Source organism: Sciurus vulgaris (genome assembly GCF_902686455.1).
Source record: "Sciurus vulgaris genome assembly, chromosome: 18".
Taxonomy (NCBI): Eukaryota; Metazoa; Chordata; class Mammalia; order Rodentia; family Sciuridae; genus Sciurus; species Sciurus vulgaris.
Genome location: NC_136479.1, coordinates 2,439,857 through 2,467,753, shown reverse-complemented (window position 1 = coordinate 2,467,753; position 27,897 = coordinate 2,439,857). Strand labels below are relative to the sequence as shown.

At 57.2% G+C, this 27,897-nt stretch overlaps 4 protein-coding genes across 7 annotated transcripts in view; 1 reads left to right on the top strand and 3 right to left on the bottom strand.

Moving 5' to 3' along the window:
- Nucleotides 1–27,897, bottom strand: part of FLYWCH2 (FLYWCH family member 2) — a 93,855-nt gene that overhangs the window by 24,646 nt on the left and 41,312 nt on the right. The window lies entirely within an intron of this gene.
- PKMYT1 (protein kinase, membrane associated tyrosine/threonine 1) lies at nt 4,913–13,023 on the top strand. Its single transcript, XM_079121328.1, has 10 exons — nt 4,913–5,117; nt 5,539–5,635; nt 6,186–6,356; nt 8,818–9,315; nt 10,131–10,624; nt 11,291–11,397; nt 11,510–11,682; nt 11,766–11,923; nt 12,616–12,693; nt 12,774–13,023. The coding sequence occupies exons 4-10, from the start codon at nt 8,965–8,967 to the stop codon at nt 12,883–12,885; spliced, it is 1,473 nt and encodes a 490-aa protein (XP_078977454.1). The 5' UTR covers nt 4,913–5,117; nt 5,539–5,635; nt 6,186–6,356; nt 8,818–8,964; the 3' UTR covers nt 12,886–13,023.
- Nucleotides 12,418–17,876, bottom strand: PAQR4 (progestin and adipoQ receptor family member 4). The gene is made up of 3 exons (XM_079121333.1): nt 15,960–17,876; nt 14,438–14,659; nt 12,418–14,334 (listed from the first exon to the last, which is right to left on the bottom strand). The coding sequence occupies exons 1-3, from the start codon at nt 16,123–16,125 to the stop codon at nt 13,901–13,903; spliced, it is 822 nt and encodes a 273-aa protein (XP_078977459.1). The 5' UTR covers nt 16,126–17,876; the 3' UTR covers nt 12,418–13,900.
- On the bottom strand, nt 17,916–22,571 carry KREMEN2 (kringle containing transmembrane protein 2). 4 transcript variants are annotated; one of them, XM_079121330.1, is made up of 9 exons: nt 21,572–22,571; nt 21,155–21,329; nt 20,292–20,383; nt 20,073–20,197; nt 19,737–19,943; nt 19,031–19,363; nt 18,837–18,954; nt 18,677–18,755; nt 17,916–18,429 (listed from the first exon to the last, which is right to left on the bottom strand). In XM_079121330.1, exons 1-9 carry the CDS (start codon nt 21,660–21,662, stop codon nt 18,219–18,221), a joined length of 1,431 nt encoding a protein of 476 aa, XP_078977456.1. In that variant the 5' UTR covers nt 21,663–22,571; the 3' UTR covers nt 17,916–18,218. The 4 variants fall into 4 exon arrangements, with proteins under 4 accessions (XP_078977456.1, XP_078977457.1, XP_078977455.1 ...); XM_079121331.1 differs by having other exon boundaries at nt 18,837–18,962; nt 19,737–19,890; nt 21,572–22,565; XM_079121329.1 differs by having other exon boundaries at nt 18,677–18,962; nt 19,737–19,890; nt 21,572–22,569.

The window sequence follows — 27,897 nt, the reverse complement described above, 5'->3', positions numbered from 1 at the left end:
CTAGCCCCTCACGTCACCTCCCCGCTGCCCCTCCACCCCTAGCTGTACCCACTGGCTCTGGCTCTGACAGGAGGCTGCCACCCAGGGCTGACGCCACAGGAGCTCATGCAGGCCATGCTGGCCCCTCACAGACCTTCCTTTGCACCAGGCCCTTTTGCTGGCTGTGGGCCCCCCTCAGCCCAAAGCCTCAGCACAGCACCCCACATGCCCTCCTCCTGTCCTGCTTGCTGTCCAGGAGGCTGGACCTTCCACAGCCACTGTGAGGGAGCAGTCTACAAGAGCCCGGGGCAGCTAGAATGATCTATTAGGATTCCCTGGGGAGGCTTTCCTGCTGGGCACTGCTCCGTGGCCACAGGCAATGCTTTCCTGGTCTACCCACGTAGGTCGACTGAATGGCCTAGTGTTAGCCGGGTGGGCCCTGGGTTCAGGTGGGGTTCAAGTATCCACTAGGGACTTTGGGTGAGAATCTGGCCTTTCTGAAGCTGTCCACTCTCCCCTGATATGATAACAGCGGGAGCAGCAGCAGCCGGGGCTATTGGGTCTGTCCTCGTTTCACATGTGGGAAGCAGGTGAGAGGAGAAGGTACCTGGCCCAGAAGGCACAGTTCCTAAGTGATGGGGCTGGACTCTGAACCTGGGCAGTCCAAGGGCCCCCAAGACCAGCTCCCCTGCTGTCTGTCATTCTACACTCTCTGGGCAGGCTACAGGTCCAGTCGTGCCAGTCTGCTTCAAACCTGGGAGAGCCAAGAACCCCCTGTGCAGACCCAGACACCCAGACATTCAGACACCCAGGGCTCACCCGCAGGGTGGCAGGGAAGCTTGGCCCAGGAGGAGGCAGGCAGGGAAACTGGTAGGTGCCACGCAGGAGGTGCAGGCCGAGTTCCTGCCTGGCCACTGCCGGGCTGCTTGGGTGCTGGCATGGGCTTGTGGAAAACGCCTGCCATGGCTCCACGGGCCAGCCAGAGGGCTGCGCAGGACCTGCAATAGCACATTCCTGTCCCCAGTGCAGTCACCCCCTTGGCTCACTCCCAGCTCCACCGGGGCAGAGCTAGTCTGAGAACACAAGGACTAGAAGGCCAGAAGCATCCCTGACAGAGCCTTGCCTGGGTGACACAGCACACTGGCCTGAGGGAGATGGGGTCCAGCCTCTGAACAGAGGAGCAACATTGAGGGGCTAGGATGGGAGCCAAAGGCAAAGAGACAGCTGGGCTGCAGGAAGTGTAGGCTCAAGGATCAGGAAGTGCATTCCCTAAAATGGCACAGCCAGTGTTAAGGAACTCCCAGTCAGCTGCTTGACCTCAGCAGCACCTGTGAGGGTGTGAATTTGGAAGGACAACTGGGGATGGGGGCAGCCAGACGCCTGTGGGCAGACACCTTCTGAGCCTGCAGCTGTGCTGTTGACCCTTTGGGTCACCAGCTTCTCCTCTCTGGGCAGCTCTTCAGCTCAAATCTGAGCTTCAGCTTCAGCTGCCTGTAGGACACCCTCAGAGCAGTCCCCCAGGCACTCATCGTGCAAAGCTGACCTCCATTGGCCCCTTCTCCCCACCTATCTGCCAATTTATTTAAACCTTATTCCAGTGTGAAACATGGCATTCACAGAGAAGAGCACAGAAGTAAATGCACAATATGGCGAATGAGGCAACGCCATGCAACCACAAAGTGCAGCTCCCCAGAAGCACCGCGTCACAGCCTCCTCTCTCTCTCTCGTTAGCTTCTCCGCGTTTCCATTTGAGGTCATCGCTTCCTCGCCTTTCTGGTCCCTTTACGCTGTAGCCCTGTGAGCTTGAGCCGCCTTCCTGGGAGTCTGGGCGGGGCCCGCTGGAGCTCCGCGCTGTTGTTGCGGCGATCGGACGCACGGGGGCGAGCGCGGCACTCGCCTGGATGTGCCAACGCGACCCCGGGGATCTAGAGCTTGGATCCTCGGCGACAGAGCCCCCTCCCAGCGCTCTGGCTCAGAGCTCGGTGGGCTGTTCCTCTGTCTCTGAGCCCGGTGCGGGCGGGCGAGGAGTCCTGGCCTCTGGAGAGGCTTCCTTTTGTCCCAGGCAGCTGCCTTGAAAACTGCCAAACGAGAGAGAGAGAGAGAGAGAGAGAGAGAGAGAGAGAGAGAGAGAGAGAGAGAGAGAGAGAGAGAGAGAGAGAGAGAGAGAGAGAGAGAGACACTAAGAAAAAGTGAGGAGGCTGTGATCTAAGCACTTCACGTGCATCTTCTCAGCTAGTGCTTATTTCCTCCAAGGAGACAGGAGCCATTATTATTATTATCCCAGTTTACACTGGTGAAGACTGGCAGAGCAGGATTGCAGCCCTGAATTCCCTGACGCCACAGCCTGACGATTTATCTGCTACCTGTGCTTATTTATATTCTTTGCATTTATCTTATTGCCCTTCTCCACGCAGAAAATGTCAATTAGAGACATGCTATGGAACTTAAAATATGTCTTTTATTTTTTACACTGCTGGTTGTCAGCACAAAAAGACCAGTCAGATTGCAAACTTCTCGCATCATCTCAGTTCTTTATTCAGGGGGATAAAATGGTGCCCGTGCCCTTGAACCCACTCTCCTGGGGGAAAATGAGCCACTGAGCAAGGAAAGGGACTGGGCTTACATAGGCTATTTTGAGGGGTGGTCTAGTGAGCATATATCAGTTTGCTTGGATATGCAAGCCTTTTGGTCAGGGTCTGCAGGTATTTGAAGAGCATTTACTTTGGAAGAGATTGACGCCTTCCAGAGACTGCTTCTTTTAAGGGTGGTGAAACACCACCTCCCTATCTGCATCTGGCGGGGGCCTGGAACACATTTGTCCTGGGAGACGAAGGCTGTCAGTACATGGCCTCCATTTTCACTCATTTTCCCCAGGTCTCATTATCTTGGGGATCTTTTTATTCTCCATGTCCATTACTGGTGATCAAATCCAGGACCTGGTTCATGCTATAGGCAGGCCCTGTACCACTGAGCTACACCCAGATCTTTTTATTTTTATTTTTTTAATTTGGGACAAGGTCTCATTAAGTTACCCAGGCTGACCTGAAACTTTCAATTCTCTTGCCTCAGCAACCTTAGTGGCTAGGATGACAGGTGTGCACCACAGACACCCAGCCCTATTCCTTTTCTTTTCTTTCTTTCTTTCTTTCTTTCTTTCTTTCTCTCTCTCTCTCTCTCTCTCTCTCTCTCTCTCTCTCTCTCTCTCTCTCTCTCTCTCTTCTTTCTTTTGTACTGGGGATTGAATTCAGGAATTCAGGGGCACTCAACCACTGAGCCACATCCCGTCTTCAGGGTCTCATTGACTTGCTTAGTGCCTCACTTTTGCAGAGGCTAGCTTTGTACTTTTGATCCTCCTGCCTCAGCCTCCTGAGCCAGTGGGATTACAAGAATGAACCACCATGCCAAGCACCCAGCCCCATTTTAAAATTATTATTATTATTATTATTATTAAGACAGTCTGCCTATGTTGCCAGGTTCCTGGGCTCCTCCAACACCCAGGCTCAAGTGATCCTCTGGCCTCAGCTTCCTGAGTTATTGGGATTACAGACATGCACCACCATGCCTGCTGTTTACTGTTTTTAAGTCATTGTGAATCAGACTTTAAGGAACTGGCAGTTGGAAGGGGGCCTGTCCTGGAAGAGGCTGGCAGTAGCCCTAGACAGCTGAAAGCCTACTTCTTAGGTCTCCAGGGACAGCCTGAGGGCCTGGAAAGGACCAGCTTGTTCACAGCCGTGGCTGCCAGAGATGCTAATGTAGAGAACGGGTGCCCGGAAGTGGGCTCCAGCCCCCAGCTCTGGGCCTTGGGTCTCACCAGGTGCCGGGCCCTCTCCCAGTGCTGTCTATACAGAGCGGCGTTTGCTGACTGCACGGGCACTGAATGGTCTGATAGCCTTGCAGTTCATGACTTTTCAGACTTGGGGCAGGGGGAGGTTGGGGTATTGGTTCTGGTGACAAGGACTACTAGGAGGAGATGGGTGGCCAACAAGTGCACTAACAAGTATAAATAAAATTTCAGATAGAGATAAGTGAAATAGAAAATAGGTGAGGGAAGCTGGTCCTGAAGCATGACTCCCCGCCACCCCATTAAAGGATAAAGGTCCCCTCAGTGGAAGACACAATCTGCACAGGCCCTCTGCTAAGCGCTTTAAGGGGATCATCCCAGCGTCATCGGTTCCAATTTACAGGAGAGACTAATCAGAGGATCAGAAAAAGCCAGTATGTTCCCAAGGTCGTTCAGCGGGGAAGGGGCTGAGCAGCAGGTTCAAACCCAAAGAATGAGGAAAGGTGCCTCGGAAGAGGCCGAAGCAGGGAGGCTGTGAACAGGCAAGGCGGGCTGAGAAGGTCTAAAGGGCTCCCCGAAGAGACGGCATTTCCCGACTCCCGAAGCCACTCACTGGTGGGCTCCCAACGCGACCCCAGTGCAGTCCAGCGGAAGCAGCCGACTCGTCCTGGGGCCCTTGACCCGCATATAAGTCGCAGGGTGCGCTGAGCGGCCGCTCCTCCCTCGTTTTCTTTTTGGTACTGGGGACAGAACCCATCTCAGTTCCACTGAGCTACATCCCCAGACCTCCTTATTTTTCGCTTATTTATTTTTTGTTGAGACAGGTCTCACCAAGTTGCCCAGGCTGGTCCCAAACTTGGCTGGAATTACAGGTGTGCGCCAGGTGGCCACCCCTTTTACCGAGGTTACTAAGGCCGCGGGGCCGGGACCGGCGTCTGGCGCCGGTGGAGGGAGGGTTGGAGGGCGGGATCCGGCGCTGAGACCCGCCGGGGTCTCCAGCTCGAACCGTACCGCCGCCAAGCCTGGGCTGGCGCCGAGTACACGGTGCGCCTGCGCCACGGGGACGCGCAGCCGGACGGTGGCGCGCACGCAGGCCGCGAGGCGGGGCCACGGGCCGGCGCCTCCGACGGGGCAGCAGGGGCGGGCCGGGGCGGGGCCTCGAGGCCGGTTTGGAATTTTTGGCGCGAGCCGGCTCGGCGCGCGTTCACGGGCAGTTCCCCCTCCCGGAGAGCCTTCCGCCCGGGCGTCGGGAGCCGTCGACCACAGACCACGGCCCACTTGACCGTCCCGAGCCCTCCGGCCGACTCCGCCGACCTGGAATCTGGGACCTCACTGCTGCGCCCAGCCCAGCCGCCAGGTGAGTCGGGCCCCGAGCCCAGGGCTCCCGGGAGCGCAGCCTCTCCGCCCGCTTCCCCGCGCTGCCGGGCGGCTTCTGGCCCCCGAGGGCCCCTTCCCGGCCAGCTTCGCCCGCGACCCCTCTGGCCCCCTCCCTCAGTGCCCGGCCCTCCCCCTGCGACAGCCCACGCCTCCCTGCCCGGCGGGGCCGGCCCTGCTCTGCGCTCTGTGGCGCGCTCCGGGCCAGCGCTGTGCTCGACGGCCCCGCCCCGTGGCCGCGCCTTCGCCCCTCGCTCCCCACCCCGCCCCGGGCTGGTCCCCTTCCTCTGGGAGTCCCTTCCCAGCGGCTGCCCTCCTTTATTTGACCTTTCCCGGGTGAAGCTCTGGGAAGAAGCCCTCCACTTTGCAGCAGGTGACAGCCCGTCTACCCAATGTTCTCCAAGGTATTCCCACGCCCACGGAGAGAATTCAGCCGCCGCCCTGCCCCGGAGGAGCTCACAGTCTAGCAGTTAACGCAGATGTGTCGGGCCCAGTGAGAGGGTGAGGCCCGAGGCCCCTGGAAAATGTGGAGGTCACCCCAGCTGGGGCCTTCGCTCCGGGCCACCCTGGCTTTATCCCCCAGCCCGGTTTCCCTGTCAATCCCTTGCACCGCTCAGGCTGTTGTCAAGGCCAGTGGTGTTAGAATGTAAGCGACAGAAGGACCAGGGACCAGGGGGAGCCAGTTTAAGCAGATGGCCTGGAGGCTGTACTTCTTCCTGGTTCCTCACTTTGACTAGCCCTGGGATGGGCCTCGCCAAATTCTGAGGTTGGCCTCGAACTTGTGATCCTCCTGCCTCAGCCACCTGAGCTCCCAGGATTACTGATGGGATGGGATTCTTGAAGTAAGCAGGCAGAGGAAGGGTCCCCACAGGAAATGGTGAGCCTTCCAGCCAAGCCCCTCGGGTCCTCCCCACACAGTTGCCACTCTTCAGGTGACTGATTCTGAGCAGTCACTGGTATACTCTCTGCTAGGTGTGGCATCTTCTGGTACATTGCGACTTTCTTTCAAAATTGACTCTTCCTCTTTTGTTTGTTTCTGTTTCAATTACAGCATTATAGCAACACAACAGCCCTCTGTCCAACACACAGGCACTGACCTTGTGGGACCACTGTACTTTGTGTTATTTCAGTCACTACCCAGAGTTGATGATAGTTTATGGCATTATTTGCTTATGATAGCAGTTAGCCTTTATGCTGGACTTGGGACTAAGCCCTCCATAAGGTTAGTATGTATGAGTCCACAAACCCCTGAGGCCAGATGCATTTCAGAATTTAAACTGAGATTTAGAAAACTCATATGGGTGTATTTTCCATAGATGTTAATACCACTGATAGGCATGGAACATCATTCAAGAACAAATACATTAATATTTCTGCCAAGAAATATATGAATATTTCACTGAGAGGGACTAATAGGTCATCAGATGATTGATGATGATGATGATTTTTGTGGTACAGGAGATTGAACCCAGGGCCTACAAAGTGCCAGTCAAGTGCCCTACCACTGAGACACATCCTCAGCCCTATTTATTTATTTATTTATTTATTTATTTATTTTTTGCCATACCAGGGATTTAATTCAGGGGCACTCCACCACTGAGGTATATCCCCAGCCCTTTTGTATTTTATTTTGAGACAGGGTCTTGCTAAGTTGCTTAGGGACTCTTTGAGTTGCTGAGGCTGGCTTTGAACTTGGATCCTCTCCTGTTTCAGGCAGGAAGCTACCATTACAGGCTTGTGCAACCACCAGATTTTTTGCTAAATTAGTTTTGCGTGTAAATACTACATTTCTGTTTAAAAAGTTTTTCTTTCCCATTGTTTTGGCTTCCTGTTGAAAGTCAGTTGACCATAAATGTGAGGACTTATTTCTTTTTTTTGGTACCAGGGATTGAACTCAGGGGCCTTGAACCACTGAGCCACATCCCTGGCTCTTTTTACTTTCTTTTTTATTTTGAGACAGGATCTCACTAAGATTCTTAGGACCTTGCTAAGTTGCTGAGGCTGGCTTTGAACTTTTGATTCTCCTGTCTCAGCCTCCTGAGCCTCTGGATTATAGGCATGTGCCACTGTGCCTGGGGAGGGTTTATTTCTGAATCCTCAACTCTATTTCCATGATCTATCTATCGATATTTGTATATATCCTTATGTGTGTACCACACTGTTTTGATTACTATGACTGTGTAGTAAATTTTGGAATTAAGGTATGAGTCCTCCAACTTTTTTAAAAAAATATCTTTATTTTATTTATTTTTGCGTGGTGCTGAGGATCAAACCAGGTGCCTTACACATGCTAGGCAAGTGCTCTACCACTGACCCACAGCCCCAGCACAGCTTTTTTCTTTTTTGAACTTCTTTTGACTTTTCCCTCAAACTTCCATATGAATTTTAAGATCAGTTCGGCACTTTCTGTAAGGAAATCAGTTGGGATTCTGTGCTGGGGATCAAACCCCGGGCCTTGCATGTGTTAGGCAAACACTCTACCACTGAGCTATACCCCTAGCCCACAATCTGAAGAGTATCGCCATTGTCTATATTAAATATTTGGTCTATGACCACGAAATAGCTTTCCATTTATTTAGGCCTTAACCCCAACCCCGCCCCCCTTCTGGCTTGCATACACCATGTACACCCTCCACCATTGAGCTGCGTTGCCTCCCCAGCCACCTCTTAATGACTCATGGCCACAATCTATGTCAATTCTGACAGCACCTTTAGTCATCAGCTTCACCACAGTGTTTTAGTTTTATAGGGGAGTAAATTCAGGGCGTTTTTTTTTTTTTTTTTTTTTTTTTAAATCCCGAGGCACTAGGATCTGTGTGTGTGTGTGTGTGTGTGTGTGTGTGTGTGTGTGTGTGTGTGTATGTGACCAATTTAAAAATGTATTTACGGGACTCTCTGTGGTATACATGTGCATAGTATAATTTGGTCAATTTCATTCCACATTTCCTTCCCTCACCTGTCCCTTCTCCCTTCCCCTCAACTTTCCCTCAATCCCCTTAGGGTTTTCTACTTTACAACCTGCCTTTACCCCTGGGCAAAATCTCTGAGCCGCCTGCCCCTCCTGGGCAGATACCCTCACTTTGACAGGGGGGCAGGAGCTCCATCTCCTTGGATACACCTGCCCACAGTGCTAATAGGCATCTCAGTGCCACACGCTCTGGATGTTCTTACCAGGATTGGTGGGTTTTCTTATATAAATGTTTCTCCATTTGTTGTATGTATGTTGTATTAGTTTCATGTCCATACACTTGCAATACTTGCTTGTGAGTAATGTTCACCAGCTCTGCCTGTGTTGCTGGGAACACAGCTCTGCTGTGTTGCCTTGAGTGCCGTTCTGGAAGTGGAGCGCCACTGAGCAGTTCTGGCAACACAGCTATGAAAATGAAAGAAAGGAATAAAGAAGTCTCTATCTTTTACCCTGGGATTGGAGAGGAAGGGAGGGATAGTGCTGGTATTTCTGTCTCGGGGTCTTGAAAAAAAGGAACACTGGACCTTCCCACCCCAAGGTGTGATGGACATGTAGGCCTCTGACTCCAGAACCTCTTTGGTTTTAACATCCCGTTGGGCTTGAGACCCTCAGGGACTCAGGCCCCTGGTCTCCATTTCATATTTCTGTCATGTCTGAGGTGCAGACAGCATGTCGTGCAGCTGTGTGACTGCATGTCCTCTGCCTTTTCCTACAGGTGCCCGTGGTCCTCATGGCTTCATGTGGAAAGCAGAACGTGTGTACAGTGTAGACTGGGCTCTCTTGGGGGCCACAGCACCAGGCGCTGTTTGAGTGGAACACTGCTTGCCTTCCACCTCTGCCCCTAGGTCCTCCTGCGCTGGCCATGCCTGTGCCCACTGAGGGTACCCCACCGCCTCTGAGTGGCACCCCTGTCCCAGTCCCAGCCTACTTCCGCCATGCAGAGCCTGGCTTCTCCCTCAAAAGGCCTGGGGGACTCAGTCGGAGCCTGCCACCCCGGCCCCCTGCCAAGGGCAGTATCCCAATTAGTCGTCTCTTTCCTCCTCGGACCCCGGGTTGGCACCAGCTCCAGCCCCGGAGGGTATCATTCCGCAATGAGGCTTCAGAGACCCTGCATAGCCCCGGGTATGACCCCAGCCGGCCAGAATCCTTTTTCCAGCAGAACTTCCAGAGGCTCAGCCGTCTGGGCCATGGCTCCTATGGAGAGGTCTTCAAGGTGAGGAAGGGGATGGTTCCCTCTGCTTCCCTCCCCTCTCTGGGTGGGACAGTGTCCTGGGTAGCCTGCTGCACTGTCCCCTTCTCTGCTTTTGTTTTGACTGCTTTCTTATAATCCCAGTGCAGGCCCTCTGAGGGCTGCCTGTGCACACTGGCCCCTTGTCCAGAGCCTGGCACAACCTGCAGTGCTCCTGGTTGCCATCCCTGCCTGGACTCAGCTCTGCTGAGTTCCTTGGCGAGCACCACACAGCTCCCAGAGCTGGCCGGGGTAGAGTGCCACCCCGCCCCTGGGCTGGCAGGCTTGAAGGCTACCCACTGCCTGCCACCTTTTTCTTTTTTTTTCCTTAAAATACATTTTTGTTGTTGTTGTTGCGGTGTGGGGGATTGAACCCAGGGCCTTGTACTTGTGAGGCAAGCACTCTACCAACTGAGCTATATCCCCAGCCCTTAAAATACATTTTCTAATCATTTATCTTTTCTTTAAAATGGTAACTTTCCCTTGCACAAATATTATTTGAAGATATTTTTTTTTTTTAAATGCAAGCAAAATAGTCCCCTGGGTCAGCTCTCACCCAGAGTAAAACTACACAGCAGAGCAGGCTGCCTCTGTTCTGGAACCAGGGTTTCCACTTAGCACAGTGCTCCAGAGAATCTCCTGGACCAGACAGAGCACGTGGGTCTGCCCTGCCTCCTCCATGGTGGGTCTCCGGCATATCACCATGTGCAGGCATCTTTCTGAGACAGATGCCTTGTCCCCTCCACGTGTGTGATATCTTCACAGCACAACCCCACCTGCAGGTACTACTTCCCTTCCAGGTGCGCTCCAAGGAAGATGGTCGTCTCTATGCAGTCAAACGCTCTATGTCACCATTCCGGGGTCCCAAGGACCGGGCCCGCAAGCTGGCTGAGGTAGGCGGCCACGAGAAGGTGGGGCAGCACCCGCGCTGCGTGCGGCTGGAGCGGGCCTGGGAGGAGGGCGGCATCCTGTACCTGCAGACGGAGTTGTGTGGGCCCAGCCTTCAGCAGCACTGTGAAGCCTGGGGCGCCAGCCTGCCCGAGGCCCAGGTCTGGGGCTATCTTCGAGACACCCTGCTTGCTCTGGCCCACCTGCATGGACAAGGACTGGTTCATCTTGACGTCAAGCCTGCCAACATCTTCCTGGGACCCCGGGGCCGCTGTAAGCTGGGTGACTTTGGCCTGCTGGTGGAGCTGGGGGCCACTGGAGCCAGTGAGGCCCAGGAGGGAGACCCCCGCTACATGGCCCCCGAGCTGCTGCAGGGCTCCTATGGGACAGCGGCAGATGTGTTCAGGTGAGAGCTAGGACATGGAGGGGTTGTGTGACCCTTGTCTTGGGGTGGTCAGCAGAGAGAGGAACTTCTCAGAAGAGGAGCTCCATCTTGGCCCTAGGGCAGGAAGGCATTTAGCCTCAGGCCTCCGAGATGCTGCTGCTTCCCTCTAGCCAAGAGGTCTCCACAGCACACTGCTTATAAGCAACAAGCCCTCTGGATCACCCTCACGTAACCTCAGCATCTCCTCAATTTCTAAGAATGGCTTCTGCTCTGGTATAGGAGGGAACAGTGCAGTGAGGTTAAGGGACTTGCCCTGCATTCAGTTAGCAGCTGGGACTGGGCCCAGGCACTGGGTTCCAACTTCATGCCAGCAACACTGTCCTGCCTCCAGCACCTATATCTAATCATCTCAGCAGAAGGACGATGGCACAAGTGACCTTAGAAACTCAGGTGCCTGTCAGTGAGGTACTGGAGGACCCACTGCAGCAGCACTGGGTGTAGGGTTGACCCGTCACAACAAGGTCCCCATCCTGCATGGAGCTCGTTGGCCCTGCTGCGACCAACTCAAGTCCCCACCCTTCTTTCACCACCTCCCTGGCTTGTAGTGGAAGAGAACAGCCCTTTCCCACCCTCCACTGGGACTGGGGTCTGTGTTCCAAAGTAAACTGTGTCCCCCTCCATCCCCAGTCTGGGTCTCACCATCCTTGAAGTGGCCTGCAACATGGAACTGCCCCATGGTGGGGAGGGCTGGCAGCAGCTGCGCCAGGGCTACCTGCCTCCTGAGTTTACTGCCGGTGAGTGGGGGCCCTGTTCCATGGCAGGGAGTAGCCGGTGGTGTGGGTGCTGCTAGACTCAGGGTCTAGTCCATGCCCTGGGGTCCCTGACATGGTCTTGCCCCATGGGCAGGTCTGTCTGCTGAGCTGCGTTCTGTCCTTGTCATGATGCTGGAGCCTGACCCCCAGCTGCGGGCCACGGCCGAGTCCCTGCTGGCCCTGCCCATGCTGAGGCAGCCAAGGCCCTGGAGCGTCCTGTGGTGCATGGCTGCTGAAGCCCTGAGTCGAGGCTGGGCTCTGTGGCAGGTAAGCCACCACAGTGCCAGGCCATATTACCTGCTGCCCACTCCAGGGCCTGCCTGGCTTCTTGAGGTCTCCTCTCCCCACAGGCTCTACTCACCCTGCTGTGCTGGCTTTGGCACAGCCTAGCTCACCCTGCCAGCTGGCTGCAGCCCCCAGGTCCGCCAGCCACCCCACCTGGGTCGCCACCCTGCAGCCTCCTCCTGGATAGCAGCCTCTCCAGCAGCTGGGATGACGACAGCATAGGGTGGGTGAGAGCCGGACACCAGGTGTAGCTAAATGGAGGTCTGGTGAATGGAGGGCCCTACCACACTCCAGGGAGCCACAGCCTGGTCTTGTATGAATTCAGCTCAGCAACTGGGGTGACTGCCACCCACAATACAGCTTCACACCAGTGAGTGGCAGGCAGACCAGTGCACCTGCCAGGATAGGCAGGGTACACGCTCCACCTCAGTAGAGGCTGCAGGTGCCCAGGGATAGGGCATTTTCTTTCCCTGGGTGGAGAAAAATTTCTCAGAGCCTGGTAAGTCCCTGCCCTGAGAGGATGCCCTTAGCCCCAGGTGGCCAAGTGAGAGGCTGTAATTAAGAAAATGCTACACAAGCAAGCTGCGTGCTCCAGATTCACAGCTCTCAGGAGGAATCCCTTCCTCATAGTAATGTAACCCTCACTCTGAGGGCACCTTATAGCCCAAAGGAAGTGCCAGGAAAGCTTCATTTAGCAGAAGCTCACCTGAGATCCAGCTTAGCTAAAGCCTGTGTTCTGAAAGTGAACAGAAGTGACCTTTGGGTGCAATCAGGTGGGAGGTCTTGAAGGTTGTCACAGTGTACCACATCTCTGTGGCCCTGACTGGCCCTCATCCCTTCATCAGGGCTGGAACCTGAGGGCGGTTGTCTCCTACACTTCTCAACTCCTTGCTTGTTTTGCCCACCCTCCTGCAGGCCCTCGCTCTCCCCAGAGGCCATCCTGGCCCGTGCTGCCAGGAATACTTCCACCCCCCGGGGCAGGTACACACCAAGGTGAGCAGGCCCAGGAGTTGGGGCTGGGCAGGGCTGGCTTGGGATCCTGAGTGTCATTTTTCTTTTCTTCCTTCCCACAGGGATGCCCTAGACCTAAGTGACATGGACACAGAGCTCCCTCATAGTTCCTGCCCCTCCTTTGAGCCTCGGAACCTCCTCAGCCTGTTTGAGGACTCACTGGACCCAGCCTGAGCTGCAGGCCCAGCCTCTGTACTTTTAACCTCTTATTCCTTTCCTGCCCCTTCCCCTGGAAAGCTGGGTTCCTCTGGGATCTACTGTGTCTAATAAAACGTATTTGAATCTTGGGAGCACCCAAGCTTGGTGCCACTAGAGCATTTCCTGTCCCTTTATTGATTTGCCAAGGGTCTTGGGCCACTGGGAGGATCCTGCTGAGGCTCATCCCTGCTGCAGAGCCCAGGGCCCCATGGCCTTGGCTCAGCAGACTGGCACCACACACTGTAGGCTAGAGATTTCCTGAGTGGGCATGTTCCAGGCAGGCAGAGAGCCGTCAGATCATGGCACTGAAGGTGGGGGACAGACCCTTAGCCCAGTGGGGTCTGGGTCCAGAGCCACTCACTTCATGTCCATCTGTTAACTAGGAAAAGCAGCCACTGTCCTCATGTCCCTTATCTAGCTGGTGCAAAAGGGCCAGTACCCACTTGGTCTTGGGAAAAGGGTTTGCTGCCCCAAACCCTTACTCCAGTCTAAATGGAAGAATGGTGGTGGGGATGGGCTTCTGGCTGCTGGAAGGGCTGGCATGCAGGATAGAGAGATGGAGGTCAGTAAGCAGGAGCCAGAGGGAGTGGCCCAGGGGCCTGTGAAGGGCAGGATGCCAGGGGTGATGGGTCTGGATTGGCAGGCATGGCAAATTTGCAGGACTCTAGAACAGGATATGACCCCAGAGTCTCTCTGGCCCAACCCTCACAGGTCACAGAGGGTAAACTGAGGTCCAGAGAAGGAAAGGTTTCCTTGCAGCTGACAACAGTACCCAGGAGGAAGAAGGCAGGGAGGGGAAGTTGGAGTTCCAGGGCCTGAGTGGAAGAAGAGGTTAGTCCACAGGGAAGAATGAACAGACAAGGGCTCCCAGCTGTGAAGTCTCAAGCTGTAAGCATCCAGGGAGCCAGCCCCTTGCAGACCAGCAGGAGGAAGGTGGCATTTTTGGTTCCAGGAGGCCGTGGGCAAGCCGGCACAGCAGGCAAGAGGCAGCTCAGTCCGGGGGACAGGCGTGGTGGGCGGCCCACAGCAGGTCAGGCACAACACCGGCGTGCAGCTGGAGGATGGAGCCCACGCTGAGCAGATGCATGATCTGGTGGGAGTTGCCCCAGTAGTCGAAGCGGCCGGGCCCCCAGCGTTCTGGCAGACGGGCCACATTCACCAGCCCTCCAAGCAGTGCCAGTGCATCCATGCGCAGATAGCAGCGCAGGGAACCTGGAGCCCCTGAGCCCAGCCCCACTCCGCGGGCCCCAAACACCAGCAGGCGGGCCCCAGCTTGCCAACCAAAGGCTCGGAGTCGGGCACTGGTGGAAGGAGCAGTGAGGGCTCGCCAGCCAGCTAGAGCAGACAGCAGGGTGTAGCCCACCAGGGCAGCTGGGCGCAGCCAGGGCCTACAGGCCAAGGTGCAGTGGATGATGGGCAGGGCCCCTGCAGAGAAAGAACAGGAGGAAGTATATCAATCTGAGTGTGCTTTCCCTTCCCTACCCAGGGCTCATGCCTCAGCCTCCCCCTCTCTAGGGCCCTGGCTCACCGAGGGTGTTGACGAGGCAGACCCCACACATATCCAGAGCAAGGAGCCGGGCATACACAGGGCTGCCACCTTGGTGGCACATGAAGAGGTGATACAGCACAGAGGCTGCAGGGGGGACCAGGCAGGCCACACAGTGTGTGCCCCCCAGCCAGCCATCCTTGCCCAGCTGACTCCAGGGCATGGTCATCGGCACCAGCACCAGGAAACCCAGCAAGGCCAGCCCTGCGAGAGGGAGACGGTTATTCATCAGACAGTTTTGGCATAAAAGTTGAGTCACATCTGTAAAGGGATCAGTTTAGAGATGACATGAAAGGAATAAGAGCAAAACAGATCTGGCTGCTGCTGCCATCCACACAGAGGCAGGCCTTGGGTTATGGACTTTCAGAAACTTTCATGGTTCACGACAGCTCTGGAGGTAGAGCTTCTGAGCCCACTCTGCAGGGGAGGAAACGGAAGCTTGGAGGTCAAGTAACTTGCCCCAGCAGGTTCTATGGCTCCCAAGCTGTCCTCACCCCTTAAGACAGAGCAGGAGGACCCCAAGAGGCCTGTCTGTCCAAAGAAGCCTCAGGAGCCATGACCTGAGTTCTGAGTAGGCCATGTGGACACCACCAGCCTCGGGACTACTGAGCTTGCCTCTTCCCAAGTGTCCACACAGGGGGTTTTGGGTCTTCTTGTCTTCCAGAAAGGGGTGAGGCCATGAATGGCAAGGCAAGTCCAGAATGCTCAGGTGGGGCTGAAAGGAGTTTGTTCCATCTCCTTCCCAAGCGTGTCCCAGAGGCTCCATTCTTGCTAGCCCAAGCCCTTCTGCAGGATTACAAGCCTTCTCCAAAGCAGTTGGCATTGTCCTCAGTGGGGTCAAACCAGTGCGCTGGTTCTGGATAGGGCCTGGCTGGACAATAGCCCCCCACTAGGCAAAGGCCCCAAGGCTAACCCAGCTGGTTCCCAGTCCCTCAGTCGGCTGGGGCGGCTCAAGGACGGGCAGGGCTGTGTCAGCAGAGCTCCGCGAGCTGCGGAGGAGGGGCCGGGTGCCTGCCCGCCGGGGTTGTGGGGAGGAAGGAGCTACCACCAGGCGGAGCCCCAAGGTAGGACAGCTGGGGCCGGGGCGGCGGGGCGGCCAGGCCGGGAGCGGCTGGGGCCGAGACCGCGGTCGTCTCTTCCCAGGCCGGTCCTCTCCACAGTTAACATCCATCTCCAGGACGGGCGATGGCGGGGGAGGGTGCTCAGAGCACCAGGATTACGAAGGGGTCTGACACTAGCTTCTTACCCCAGGGACTCAGCGGGATTAAGCAGTCCCAGCCCCCTACTCTGATCCCCTCGCCAGCCCAGGGGCCCCCCGCTGGGAAAACGGAAGCTGGCAGCTCTGCTCGGGACAATGGCAGCTTTGTCACCACCGTTCCAGGCCAAACCAGGGACGGGACAGACCGGGACCTGAGCACTGGGGTTCTCCTTGGCCTTCGGTTCCGGGGCAGACACCAGCAGGGGAGAAGCTGGTGCGGGATGCGCGAAATGGGGTGCGGCTCACCGTGTGTGTAGATGTTGCCCAGCTCGTTGTGTAGGTAGAAGAGGCTGCGCAGGCAGCCCGAGCCGCTGCTGGCCGGCCGGTAGCCCGTCAGCACGAACTTATTGAACTGCAGGTGCGGCGGCGAGCTGGCCCAGTCCAGCAGGCGCGGCCCGGACAGGAACGCCATGGCCCCGCGCAGCGCGGGCCGCCTGTGCTCTCCCAGTTCCTGGGCCTCCTCTTCAGTGGGGCTGCAGCGCCGGAAAGCTCATCCTGCCCGCCTCCACGCTGCCGGTCGCGGGGTGCTGGGTCAGCGCGCGCGACAATTAAGGGTCCGCGCCCCTTCCCCTCCCGTGCTGCGCAAGCGCGAGCCCGACGCCCCCGCACGGGGCGGAGGCTGGGAGACCCGGCACCCGAGCGCAGTGCGGCCGGTTTCACCGGAGTAGGCGCACCGCGGGGATAGCTCCAGTTGGCAGCGGCGGCCGGTAGTCTCGCCGCAGCTCGAAGGACGGGCGCGGCCGGACGCAGGAGGGAATACCAGGCTCCGCCCCGGTTCCTCGCCCCCACCAACCCTGCTGGTATTTCGCGCGCTGGATTCTTGACGTTGGTGCTGCCAGGGCCAATGGGCGCGGCCGGCGGGGAGGCTCCGCCCCGAGAGCTCCCAGGCCTTCTCTCTTCTTAGCATAATGTATGGGGCGCCAGCCTCATTTGCATGTTTGCTTGGGACCTGATGTTCTGGGTCCAGCGGGCTAAGCTGTAGTGACCTGGCACCTCGCGTCCCCCAGCACTGCGCACACGGTTTTCCACGTGACCCCTAAGATGTCGCACCTTTGGGTATCCACCCTCAAGTTCACAGCCCCACCACCCAGCCCCACCCTGCGGTCGGGGCTCTGTCCAAGGTGCTGCTGGCTTAGGCCCATTTGGGAGGTTCCAGCCGAGCGCGGCGCGTCCCCACTTTGCAGATGATCTTTCCAGTGGTCCTAGATACCCAAGCCTCGTTGGAGATGCGTGACGCACCTGGAGCCCTCGGCTAGGCCTGGCTCTTCCGGCCAGGATTCTCCGAGCTTGGGCGAGGCCCAGCTCACTCCCTATTATCACTCACAAGGCGCACCCTCGACCCAACCCAGGTCAGGTAGGAAACTGTGAAGACATGAGGCAGGAGGCAAAGGGAGAAAGGTCGGTTCCCACTCCATCCCGCCACTCCCAGGCGGGGTCCAGGAAGGAACCCTTTTGTCAGGCAAATCTTTGCCCGAGATCAGTCTCTGCCTCCCCGTCTTCTACAGGGTACTGCCCACCCGTCCTCTGTTCCTCCTGTCTCTTCTAGAAGGTTCCGCCAAACTCTTGGCATGAGACGCCCTTCATTTGCATGGACACAGGCAATCCTTGATTCCTGAACCCTCATTAACACAGTCCCTTTCACTATTTAAAAGTTGCCAAGGCCTGTACCAAAATAGGACCTTTATTCAAAGTCAGTGATGCCTTTCTGACACAGGAATTTGGGTATATATGGGGGAGATACTGAATATCAAAGGAAGGGCCCATGGATCATTGATATGCAGAAAATTCCCGTGAACCATTACAACTCCCGACCAACCCAGGCCATGCCCTCGAACCATGCCTTTACCTACAAAAAAGTAACAGGAGGGCAAAGTGCAAGTTCCAGAAACACTGGCCAGAAGTTGTGTAACTACACCCTGCATCCATCTCTAGTCCAATCCCTAGCAACTGTTTCTATATATCAAGAAGTTTCCTCTGGAAATGGCTCGCATTCTGCCTTGAATGTGCTTCTGCTTTCCTAGATAAATCTTTGTGTGTCTGGCACCTGCTGAAATTCTTTTACAACATGTTAATCAAGGACCCCACTTGTTCTGAGTCAAGGTCCCCCCTCCAGAGCTCCTCTGACTGCCAGTGACATTTGGGCTACTTTTTTCTTTTCTTTCTTTTCTTTTTTTTAACTTCCAACCTCTCTCTCTCTCTCTCTCTCTCTCTCTCTCTCTCTCTCTGAGGGCAGCAATTCAAGATGACTCCAAGAGAGGCTCGAAGACCCCTAAAAACAGAGACTACCTCCCACATCAAGATCTATGGGTTGGTGAACTGGACCCAGAAAGTCAGGCCAAATTCCCAGAATAGCACGAGATGCTTCCTGTCCGATTTCTGGTCTCCCTGAAGTGACCAGAGGCCAAGCTGCCTTTAAAGTGGCAAGAGGCAGAGGTAGAGTGCGGCATAACGTGTTGGGTGTCCATCTCACTGGCAGAAGGTCCGATGGACCCTGGGGATCCGAAGTCAGAGAGCAGAGATGAGCGAGCGCAAGGAACTCTGGCTGGAGGCACTCAGGGGCCGATAGCCGGCGGCAGGACCCTCTGCCTGGGGGTCCCCAGGAGGACAGGGCAGGGCCACCCCTCGGGGTCGGCGGTACCACACAGCCCAGCTTCTCCCGGCGCCCCGGGAAGGTCCCAATGCCGGGGGCCCTTTTCCCGGAGCCAGAAGGCAGCTCCTAGAGAGGGAGCAGACATCAGATGGACCCCGACCCAATCCCACCTCCAGCATCCTGTTCTGCCTGCGATCCCACACTCAACTCTAGGTGTGGACCCAAGGCCTTGCCCGCTCTGGAACCTGGGAGTCCCTTCCTAGTTCTCCTCTGGGGCCCCAGTTCCCCACCGGGGCTCCAGTGACCCGGTGCACCGAGGTGTCAAGCGCCTGGTGCGGGGGTCCGCCCTCAGGCCCTGCCCCAGCGCCCGCACCGTCGGCGCAGCAGACGCAACAGCGACAGGAGCAGCAGCAGCAGCACAGAGACGGCCGTCACTGTCGAGAAGACCCGGGCTGCGGGCACACGGGTGCAGTGAGGACAGGGCCCAGAGAGTCCACTCCCTGATTCCCTCCCGCCTCTCAAGCCCGCCTCACCCCCCATCGCAGCCTGCGGAGCTCCCGGCCTAGGGCTGCAGCTCAGGTTGGCCCCCGCGGGGGGTTCTGCGGGGGTCTGGGCCGAGCCCTTGGGGGGCGTGCGGTCCTCCACAGCGTCCTGCAGCCCTGCGGAGAGGAGTGTGAGGCGGGGTGGGGGTAGAGGGCGGGGGTAGGAGGACCGGGACCCGGCTCACCGCGGTAGGTGAGCGCGAAGCCCTGCGCATGGCCGCGCGCATCGCTGCTGAAAGTGAGCAACAGCGCAGCTGCACGCAGGCGCAGAGGCCCGGGCGGCGGAGGCCGGGAGCCGTCGAAGGTGCGGAGCAGACTGCCCGAGGCGGCGTCGCGCAGCTCCAGCCGGTCGTGCGGGTCGGCCAGCTCGAAGAGACGGAAGGTGAGCTCCACGGAGGCACCGGTGGGGCCCAGCACCCAGCTGCAGTTCCGATCTGGTCCGTACTCGTCGGGAAAGTCCGGGGAGTAGATGACACCCTGAGGCGCAGTCCAGTTTCCCTGACAGGAGCCCACCGACACTGTGGGCAGGGATGCCTGTCAGGACGCTGAAGCCAGTGGCTCTTCCTTTACCGCGCAGAGCTCCTCCTCGCAGTTCATATCAAAGCCTAGCTGGGCAGTCCCTAATGAGGCCCTGCCCCCAATCCAGGCCCTCGCCAATCTCTTTCCATCCATGCTCTCGACCAATACCTTCCAGGTCGGGCTTTCGACTCCCGGGTTCAGCCCAGTCCCCTTTTCGGGGCCGATCCTCAATCCCAGTTCTTCCTCAGGCCGGGACACCGACCTATCGATCCCCCTTCCCTGATTTTGCCCCTATTAGGGCATGACACATTGGGTCCCACCTGGGCTCTTCCCCTCACCCAGCCCACCCCCGAATCCACATCCACACCTAACCTTCATAGATGCCCAGACGTCCATCACCGCCGCACAACTGGCCCGGGTGGCCGAAACAGATCTGGTCACAGTCGGTGGCAGGAGCCAGACGTCCGCGGGCCAGGTCGCTCTCAGAGCCGCAGAAGCAGGCATAACCAGCCTCCACACCCGCCAGCTGGGAGCACAGACTGAGTGACCCAAAGGCAGGGATGGGGCAGGAGTGGAGTGCTGGGGTCAGAAGTAGGAATCAGGCTAGAGGTTCAGAACCAGTGTTAAGATTTGGCATCGGAGTGTTGGGAGTTGAGTGGGGTCCTGAGGTCAAAGTCAGGGTTACTGGTCTGGGCTCGCGGGCAGTACCTGGTAGCCCTTCATGCGGCAGAAGCGAAGGCACACCTGGACAGTGAGCTTCGTGGAGGTGCCACTGGGCCCGCTGAGAGCTGGGGGTGCACCAGAGTCCACAAAGCATCCCAGGTAGCCAGGCACTGAAGAGAAAGAGGAGTCAGGATGCACTCCCTGAAGGTGACCCTCTGCCCAGGTTCCTCAGAACTTCCACCTTTGTTCAGCTGGTCCACTCACTGTGACACGTGGGGATGTCACAATAGCGCCAATAGATACCCTCCTCCGACTCAGCTACGTAGCACCACGGCTGCACATCACCATCGGGGTTCCTGTGGGTGTGAGGGAAGGGGTGAGGGTCCCACAGCCCTGCCCCAGCACCATCATGAACAATGTGCCCACTAAGGCCCCGAGTTTGTTAGAGGCATGTTCCTCTCTGTTATCACACAAATTCTCTTTTTCTCAACGTGCTTCTGGACGTCAACTTCTGAGTCGATGGTGGGATGTCAGTAAAGGACCTTTGAGGGCTGTTTTTAGGTCTTTGGCTGCAACTAGGACTTGACCTCATGTAAGAACTTTGCCTCGGCCATTTCCCTCACCTCAGAACCCCCGCTTTAAAGCACAAGTGTTGAGCTCTAAGCTTTGCGGATTAACAAAGAAGTGGCCTCTCGCTCTGTCCCTGTGGCTCCAGACTGCAGCTGTCGCTCAGAATTCCAGTTTCCTCATCCCCAGTAGTAGATGCCTCTCAAGTGGTGAGGCAAGAGCCTGGCCCATCATCGCGGGGCCCTCCTCTGGCCAGACCCCACTCACACCAGCCCCATGAGCACACCAGAAGTGCTCCTGCCTGCACTTCTGGTCCTGACCTGAAGCTTTGCAGAAGACACCTAAGTCCGACCCCTTTTGTGCAAAGATACTGTGCGCCCAGCCTTTCCCAAGTACGAGAGAGGCCACGCGCTTCGCGTTGGCTCTGCCCCTATATTCTCTGCGCGGATTGTGTGTTGGCCGCGCACAGACCTCCGCTCCGCCTACGCGGAGGCCCAGCCTCAGGCCTCCACCCGCAGCAGAGAGTCCCGCCTCCGCTCCGCACAGGCCCCGCCCCTCACCGGCAGAAGTTGTGCGCGCCCAGCCCCCAGCGGCCCTGGGGGTCGCTGGCACTGCTGTAGCTGTGCTGCTGCGTCTTGTCCCAGAAAAGACACGGGCGTCCGGCTCCTCGAGGGCCGGTGTGGTTCTGGTGACCGCGGTAGTCGGCGCCATTCACCTGGAAGCACTCGGACAAGCCTGCCCGGCAACCGCGGGACTTGGGGAGGTCTGGACCCTCGCGGGGCATCCTCATCTTCCGACCCCTGCTCCCGTCTAGGTCCCCAGGCAGCACCCCCGCGCCCGCCCCCGCGGGGGCCCTCGGGCTGCTCAGTTGCACCAGCCACCTGCTCTGCCGCCTCCCCAGCTTCGAGGCCCCAGCCCTGGGCAAAGAGGCCGAGGAGGAAGAGGTGACCATGCCCTGGCCGCCGTGCCTGACTCACCTGGACTGTGCAGGCTCCCCGCTGAGGCCCCGCGCAGCGGCAGAAACGGGAGAAAGAGGAGGAGGAGGCCCTGCAGGGTCCGTGATCCCATGGCCCCCAACCAGGGCGAGATTGCTCTGGCCCGACCCCGGACCCGCTCCGGGTCTCCCAGGCGACCCGGGGGGCGTTGTCCTTCAACTGTCAGTCCTTGTTTCACTCTGGGCGACGCTCTCGGTCTCTGGCTGGGAAACGTCTCCCTGAGGTCCCAGGGTCTCTCTCCTTGGAGGTGCCTCTGCCTCGTCCCTGCCTGGGAGTCTCTCCGGTGGATATCTGGCCGAGGCTTCTCTGTCTCTGTCTCTTTGCTCTGGCGGGTGCCTCGGCCTCCACACCCACCCTTCTAGCTGTGCCTTGCTCTCCGCTTCTCCCTCACCCAGGTCTCTAACGCGCTGGCTCCTGCCCCTTTCGCGTCCCTCCGCGGGTTCCTCCCTCCCCCCTGAGGGAGGACGGGAAGCCCCGCCCGGGACTGGAGCGCAGGCAGCAGGTCCAGACGCCTCCCACGCCCGCCCCCCAGGACCCCCAGCGTCCCAGAAGACGCCTCCCGGCCCTCCCCTCTCCTTCCGAGGGTGGGTGCGAGTTCCAGAGGGAGGGCGTGGAGGGGGACAGGCTGGGCTCGCGGAGGACCCTAAAGGGGGAGATACGAGACCCGCTCCCGCGGCCGCACGGAGTCTGAGGCTCACAGCACCTTCTCCAAGTGTACGCGCGCTCTCAGTCACACATTCATTGTCACGCTCCCACGCACGCCTTCTCCTCCCTCCCCAGGTGCCGATGCTACTGGCTCCAAGGAGGAAGTGCCACTCCCTGCCCCCGCACCCGCGAGACAGGCGGGAATCGTGGACGCTCAGTCCGGGACAGGCAGGGGCAGCTGGTGTCTGGGGAGGAAGGCAGCTGCGCCCTGGTCACAGCCGGCCCTCTCTCTTCCTCCTCTCCCCACCTCCTTCCTAGGACCCCAGCCCAGGCTCTGCGGAGCTTTCGCCGTGCGGTGGAATTCCCCCAGCGGTGCCCCCCACCTGGCGAAGGAGGGGGAGGGTAGCAGGCCCAGGCAAGCGTGGGGGGAAATTCCCCGCCCCCTCCCCCTAGGCCCGACTCCTCGAGTCCTCTGATCTCCCAGAGCCGCCTGCCCGTTGCCCCCAGGGCTTGGGGGGAGGCCAACGCAGGTGCGTGGGAGGGCGGAGGCGGGGGAAGGAGGTGAGGGGCGGGGGCCCGGAGCGGCCGCGCCTAGCCCAGACCCCTTGTCCATCTGTCCAGCTTGCTCGCCTCTTATTAGGCCCTCAAAGGCGATCGGGCCCAAGTGATCCCATCAGGTGCTGGCTAGCCCTAGCCTCCCGTGCAGTCCCCAGTACCGCAGCAGGAGAAGCAAGTGGGCGGGCTGGGACGCTAGAGTGCCCACAGCAGTGGTCCCACAAGCGGGGATCTTACAGTTAGCGCCTCACAGGAAGGCTTTTGGGGTGGGGGCACATCATGCAAAGACCGGGGCTGTTCAAAGGAAGGAAATGACTTTGTGGAGACCGTAGGCCAGTGCCAGGTGCGCCTCCTCCAGGAGCTCTCTCGGTGGTCAGGTTGGCCAGAGCTGAGCGTCTCTCTCCCGCGCTGGCTGAGTGCTGGAACCCTCTTGACCCCGCTAAGGAGGGAGCAGCCTGGGGCCACTAGTTGAGCGGAGGTGTCCCTTTTCCCTCCGGCCTGAGGGCCCGGGACATCGACCCAGTCTCCTTTGCAGAGGTTGGGCGAGTGAGGAGGTGGAGGAAAAGGGTGATGTGGGAAACTGGACAATCACGACCCCAGGTGTGGAGCCGGGATCGTGTAAAGGTTGGGCGCAGGGAACAGTCCCCTCCAGCCAGACCCTAACCCTAAAAGAAGGGTCTGCCCTGGTTGGCCTGCCAGTCCTGTCTCCTGCAATTGGGACAGCCAGGAAAGGGAGGTGGTGCTCAGTTCAGAGGTGCAGGGCACTGAGATGGGGTCGTGTATCCCTGCTACAAGCTCCAGTCTCAGGTCACACTGGTGGAACCTTCCAGAACTAAGAGAAGCCTCTGTACCCTGCACACCACCCCTTCCCAAGCCTTGGGCACTCGGCGCTCTGCAAGCAGCGGCCTGTCTGTTCTCCTGAAGCCCTGGGGAGGGGATGTTGGATGTTTTCATGTCCCCACTCTGTGGGCCACTGCTGGGGCTCAGAGGTCTTCAAGGACTTGGCTGTTTCCGACTATAAAGTGTTGGAGCTAGAAATCAAACCCTCTGTTCAGTGTGATCCCAGCCCTGGGAGCCAGAGCTGACCCCATCCCACACTCTCTGGGGGTCCCTAGCTCTGCAGGGAAGTCTGGGTGCAGAAACACCAGCTCCTTTTTGTCCGCTTGGCAGCCCCACTGCCATGGCTACATCCTGCTGTAAGCTGAGGTCCCTGAAGCAGGATCTCCAGCAGCCTATTTCACAGAAGGGGAGACTGAGACCAGGGAGGGGCAGTAGTCACCTAAAGTCACCAGAGCATGACAATCTGAGCATGACAAGGGTGCAGCCTTGGCTTGTCACCTTCCTGAGGAGTGGATACCCAGGTACAGACCTGCCATGTGAGGGCAGCAGAGAGAAGGAAGCCTAATGCTTGGGTGTGGGTGGATAGAGCAGACCCCAGACTCAGGTGGGCCTTGCCCTCCCTTCCCTTGGGGCATGTGATGCCAAATTCACCAGGTCCAGTGGGAGAGATGGTGAAGAGGTAGGGGACATTGTGTAAGAGGAGGAGTTAGGCCATTCTACCCCAGTAGGTGGCCCCAGGAAGGGGAGCGGCAGGCTCAGCTTTGACCCTCTTGAGGGAGCCCCAGGGCTCATTTGAGCCTAGCCCTTTTCTGCCTGGAGAGCCAGTCAGCACAAGGGTGGACTCCAGCGTGGAGTCAGCGTGCCTCGGTGTTACCCAGGGGCTACTCAGCAGTACTTGTCCCTTCAACTTTTTTTCTTTGCAGTGGGGATAATGTTCCCTTTGGGGCCAGCCCTCATGGCAGGGCACATCACAGCTATCAGGGCAAAAGGAGGCACTGGAGCCGAGCACAGTGGCTGCCTATAATCCCAAAGGCTTAGGGGAGGCAGGAGAATCATGAGTTGAAAGTCAGCCTCAGCAATTTAGTGAGGCCCTAAGCAACTTGGCAAGACCCTGTCTCTAAATAAAATATTTAAAAGGATTGGGGCTGTGGCTCAGAGATTAAAGTGCCCCTGGGTTCAATCCCTGGTACAAAAAAAAAAAAAAAAAAAGGGTGGTGGAAGTGTTCTGTGTGCACGTGCAACAGAGTGCCCCAGAGGTTCCCAGGAAGCCCCTTGTGGGGACATGAACCAGCTGGCCTCAACTCCCAGCTCCCTGTCCACCTGTCCTAAGTGAGACCTGGATGAGGGATCAGGTCAAAGGGAGGTCCTCCCAAGAGTTCAGAAAGAGGTCCCCTGCAGAGGGCCACAAAATCTCAGTCACCTGTTCCCTCAGCAATGGTACTGCCTCCCTGTCGGAGAGCTATGCTCCTCCTGTCTGCCTCCCATCTGTCCCACCCACCTGTGTTTACTGATCCTGGTTCTCCCAGGTCCTACCTCCCTTGCATTAGGTGTGACTATGGAGCGGTCAAGGTCCATGGCAGACCTCTCAACACTCAGTGCTGCTGCACATCTGTTATACCAGCTACTGGGGAGGCTGAGGCAGGAAGAGTCCAAGTTGCCAGCCTGGGCAACTAAGTGGGAAACTCCCTCTCAAAGTACAAGATTGTTTTAAAAGTGCTCCTAGCATGTGAGAGGCCCTGGGTTCAAGTCCCAGTACTGCAAAAGAGAAAAAAAGTTCAGTCTCTGGATTATGTGCTTATCAACACCAGCAAGCTTGTTGGAAATCACGTTCTTAGCCTGCATCCAAGACTGCCTTCCATTAAGACGCCTAGCTGTTAAAGTCTGAAAGTACTGATGTAGGGCCCTACCAGCCTGGCCTACAATAGCCTCAGTTTCTCTTCTTTCACCAACTGAATGGAGAGGATGCCCAGGGCGTAGAGAAGGGTGATGAGTTGGCTCAAGAAGAGAGAGAGGGCAGCAGTATCACTGCTGAGGGACCCGGCAGGGGAGGGGCCATGCGAGTGCATGAGAGGTTGCTAGTCCTGAGTGACCTAGTCAAGATGCCACCAGCCAGAAGTACCAGCATGGACCTCTAAGTGGGAAATAAGCATGTGGGTGTGAAGCCACTGAGATGGGGGTTTCTGGCTATGCAGCTGGCATTACTTACCTTAGCCTTCCCCCAACCAGTCCCAACCCCTTTTCTTCTTGTGGCTGTTTTTTGTTTTTCTCTAGCACTGGGGATTGAAACCAAAGGTACTCTATCAATGAGCTACATCCACCAGTTCTTTTTATTATTGTTATTTCATTATTATTATTATTATTTTTATTTTGAGATAGGGTCTATCTGTGTTGTTGAGGCTAGCCTCATAACTGCCATCCTCATGGCTGGGCACGGTGGCGCACACCTGTAATCCCAGCAACCTGAGACTCTGTCTCATGATAAAACATAAAAAGGGCTGGGGATGTGATTCAGTGGTTAAGTGCCCCTGAGTTCAATCGAAAGAAAGAAAGAGAGAGAGAGAGAAGGGGGGGGGGGGAGGGAGGGAAGGAGGAGGGAGGGAAAGGAAAAAAATTGCAGGGCTGGGGATATAGCTCAGTTGGTAGAGTGCTTACCTCACAAGCACAAGGCCCTAGGTTCAATCCCCAGCACCACAGGGGGAAAAAAAAAATTTGCAATCCTTCTATTTCAGCCTCCCAAGTCACTGAGATCACAGGTATGTACCACTGTGCCCAGCTCCTGTGGCTGTTGTAGCAAAGTACCACAGATTGGGCAGCCCATATAGAAACGTATTGCCTCACAGTTCCACAGGCCATAGTTTGAGGTCAGGGTGTTGGCGGGCTGTTCCTTGTGAGATTGTGAGGGGAATCTGTTCCATGCCTCTCAGTTTCTGGTAGACAGCTCCAGGTTCCTAGTGGTGTGGTGGTGCCATCAGACAAGAGACCAAAAAGACAGTTCCTTTGCTGCCCTTGCTCAGGAAATCCTGGGGCAAGACCCAGAGGCCTTTTGCAAAAGAGGGCCAGACTGGGACTGCAGATTGACAGTGACCTATGCGGGTGGATATGCTAACAACAGCTGAGTCCCAGAAGCAACCATTGTGTTGCCTACACTGGTCTCCAGCTCCTGGGTTCAAGTGATCCTCCTGCTTCAGCCTCCTGAGTAGCTGAGACCAGAGGCACATGTCATTGAACCCGGCTTTTTATTTTTAATCCACGAGACATGTCATGCATGGGGCACAGAGACACTGGTGCCCCATGGTGCAGATATAATAAAGTGGGGTTTCCTGAGGGAACCCTTAACAAAGCTAGGGCAGGCAATGGGAGGTGGCCAGGTACACTGCAGCTGTCTGTCAAGGTCTGGCCAGGCTGCATGATCCACAATCAGAAGAAGGACCCGCTGGTATGCTTTGCTGTGTGGCAGGGGATATCTCAGTGGCTCTGGAACCATGGAGGAAGTGAACTTGAGAGGGGAAGGTTCTGGATGAGGGGACGACAGCCTCTTGTGGCTGAGTGACCTCCTGGCAGGGGTGGGTTGCCCATGAAGCTGCCCTGGGCGACAGCCATATGCAAATCCATGTCCTTCTGGGCGTACTCAGTCTGCGCCTGTGGGCGGGCTATCTTCTTGGCCTCTAAGTTCAATCCAGCCCTCACCAGTAACATGAATGTTCAGAAAGTGGGGAGAAACTCGTATTCCTTCAACTCTCCTCAAGCCTCATGCTGACTTCTGGGTGCCCAGAGGGCAGCCAAGGTGACAGGGCTGCATGTGACATGCAACTAGGGAAGATGGACAGCCAGGGCTTTGGAGACCCCACTGCAGAGGCTGCAGAACTGTCAGGTGGCATAGGTTTTGCAGGTAGCCATGGCTACTGTGACCTTTGATGCTTCTTACGGGGCACTGTAGGCTTGGGTGGCACTAACCACTGGTGGAGCTGACTGGAGCCGCCGACGCCTTCCTGTGACTGTGGCACCTCCCGTGGTGTGCTCGGAGTACAGGAGGCAGATGGAGTTGGCTTCAGCTGCTCTGTCCATTTCCACAGAGCCCAACTCTGGCTGCCAGCAATTCATTCAGTCTTGATGCCTGAGATGTAGCCACGGTCCTGTGTGTTCATGGCTGATTGGCAGACAATGTAACATTCCCTGGGAGGTGGCTGTAATGTCACTGGACAACCTTCTTGACTGGTAGCAGAGCTGGCAGTAAAGGGCTGGAGTGACAAATGGGGAGCCACCTGTCC

What these genes read in the sequence shown, in the direction of transcription:
- PKMYT1 (XM_079121328.1), top strand. Translation starts at nt 8,965, where the DNA reads ATGCCTGTGCCCACTGAGGGTACCCCACCGCCTCTGAGTGGCACCCCT. An exon ending in GCCTCCTGAGTTTACTGCCG is followed by an intron (nt 11,398 to 11,509) that starts GTGAGTGGGGGC and finishes CCCCATGGGCAG; the next exon opens with GTCTGTCTGCTGAGCTGCGT. An exon ending in GAGGCTGGGCTCTGTGGCAG is followed by an intron (nt 11,683 to 11,765) that starts GTAAGCCACCAC and finishes CTCTCCCCACAG; the next exon opens with GCTCTACTCACCCTGCTGTG.
- PAQR4 (XM_079121333.1), bottom strand. Translation starts at nt 16,125, where the DNA reads ATGGCGTTCCTGTCCGGGCCGCGCCTGCTGGACTGGGCCAGCTCGCCG. An exon ending in GGGCAACATCTACACACACG is followed by an intron (nt 14,660 to 15,959) that starts GTGAGCCGCACC and finishes TCCCTCTCGCAG; the next exon opens with GGCTGGCCTTGCTGGGTTTC. An exon ending in CTGCCTCGTCAACACCCTCG is followed by an intron (nt 14,335 to 14,437) that starts GTGAGCCAGGGC and finishes CTTTCTCTGCAG; the next exon opens with GGGCCCTGCCCATCATCCAC.
- KREMEN2 (XM_079121329.1), bottom strand. Translation starts at nt 21,662, where the DNA reads ATGGGATCACGGACCCTGCAGGGCCTCCTCCTCCTCTTTCTCCCGTTT. An exon ending in ACGTCTGGGCATCTATGAAG is followed by an intron (nt 19,364 to 19,736) that starts GTTAGGTGTGGA and finishes CCCTGCCCACAG; the next exon opens with TGTCGGTGGGCTCCTGTCAG. An exon ending in CTTCGCGCTCACCTACCGCG is followed by an intron (nt 18,963 to 19,030) that starts GTGAGCCGGGTC and finishes TCCTCTCCGCAG; the next exon opens with GGCTGCAGGACGCTGTGGAG.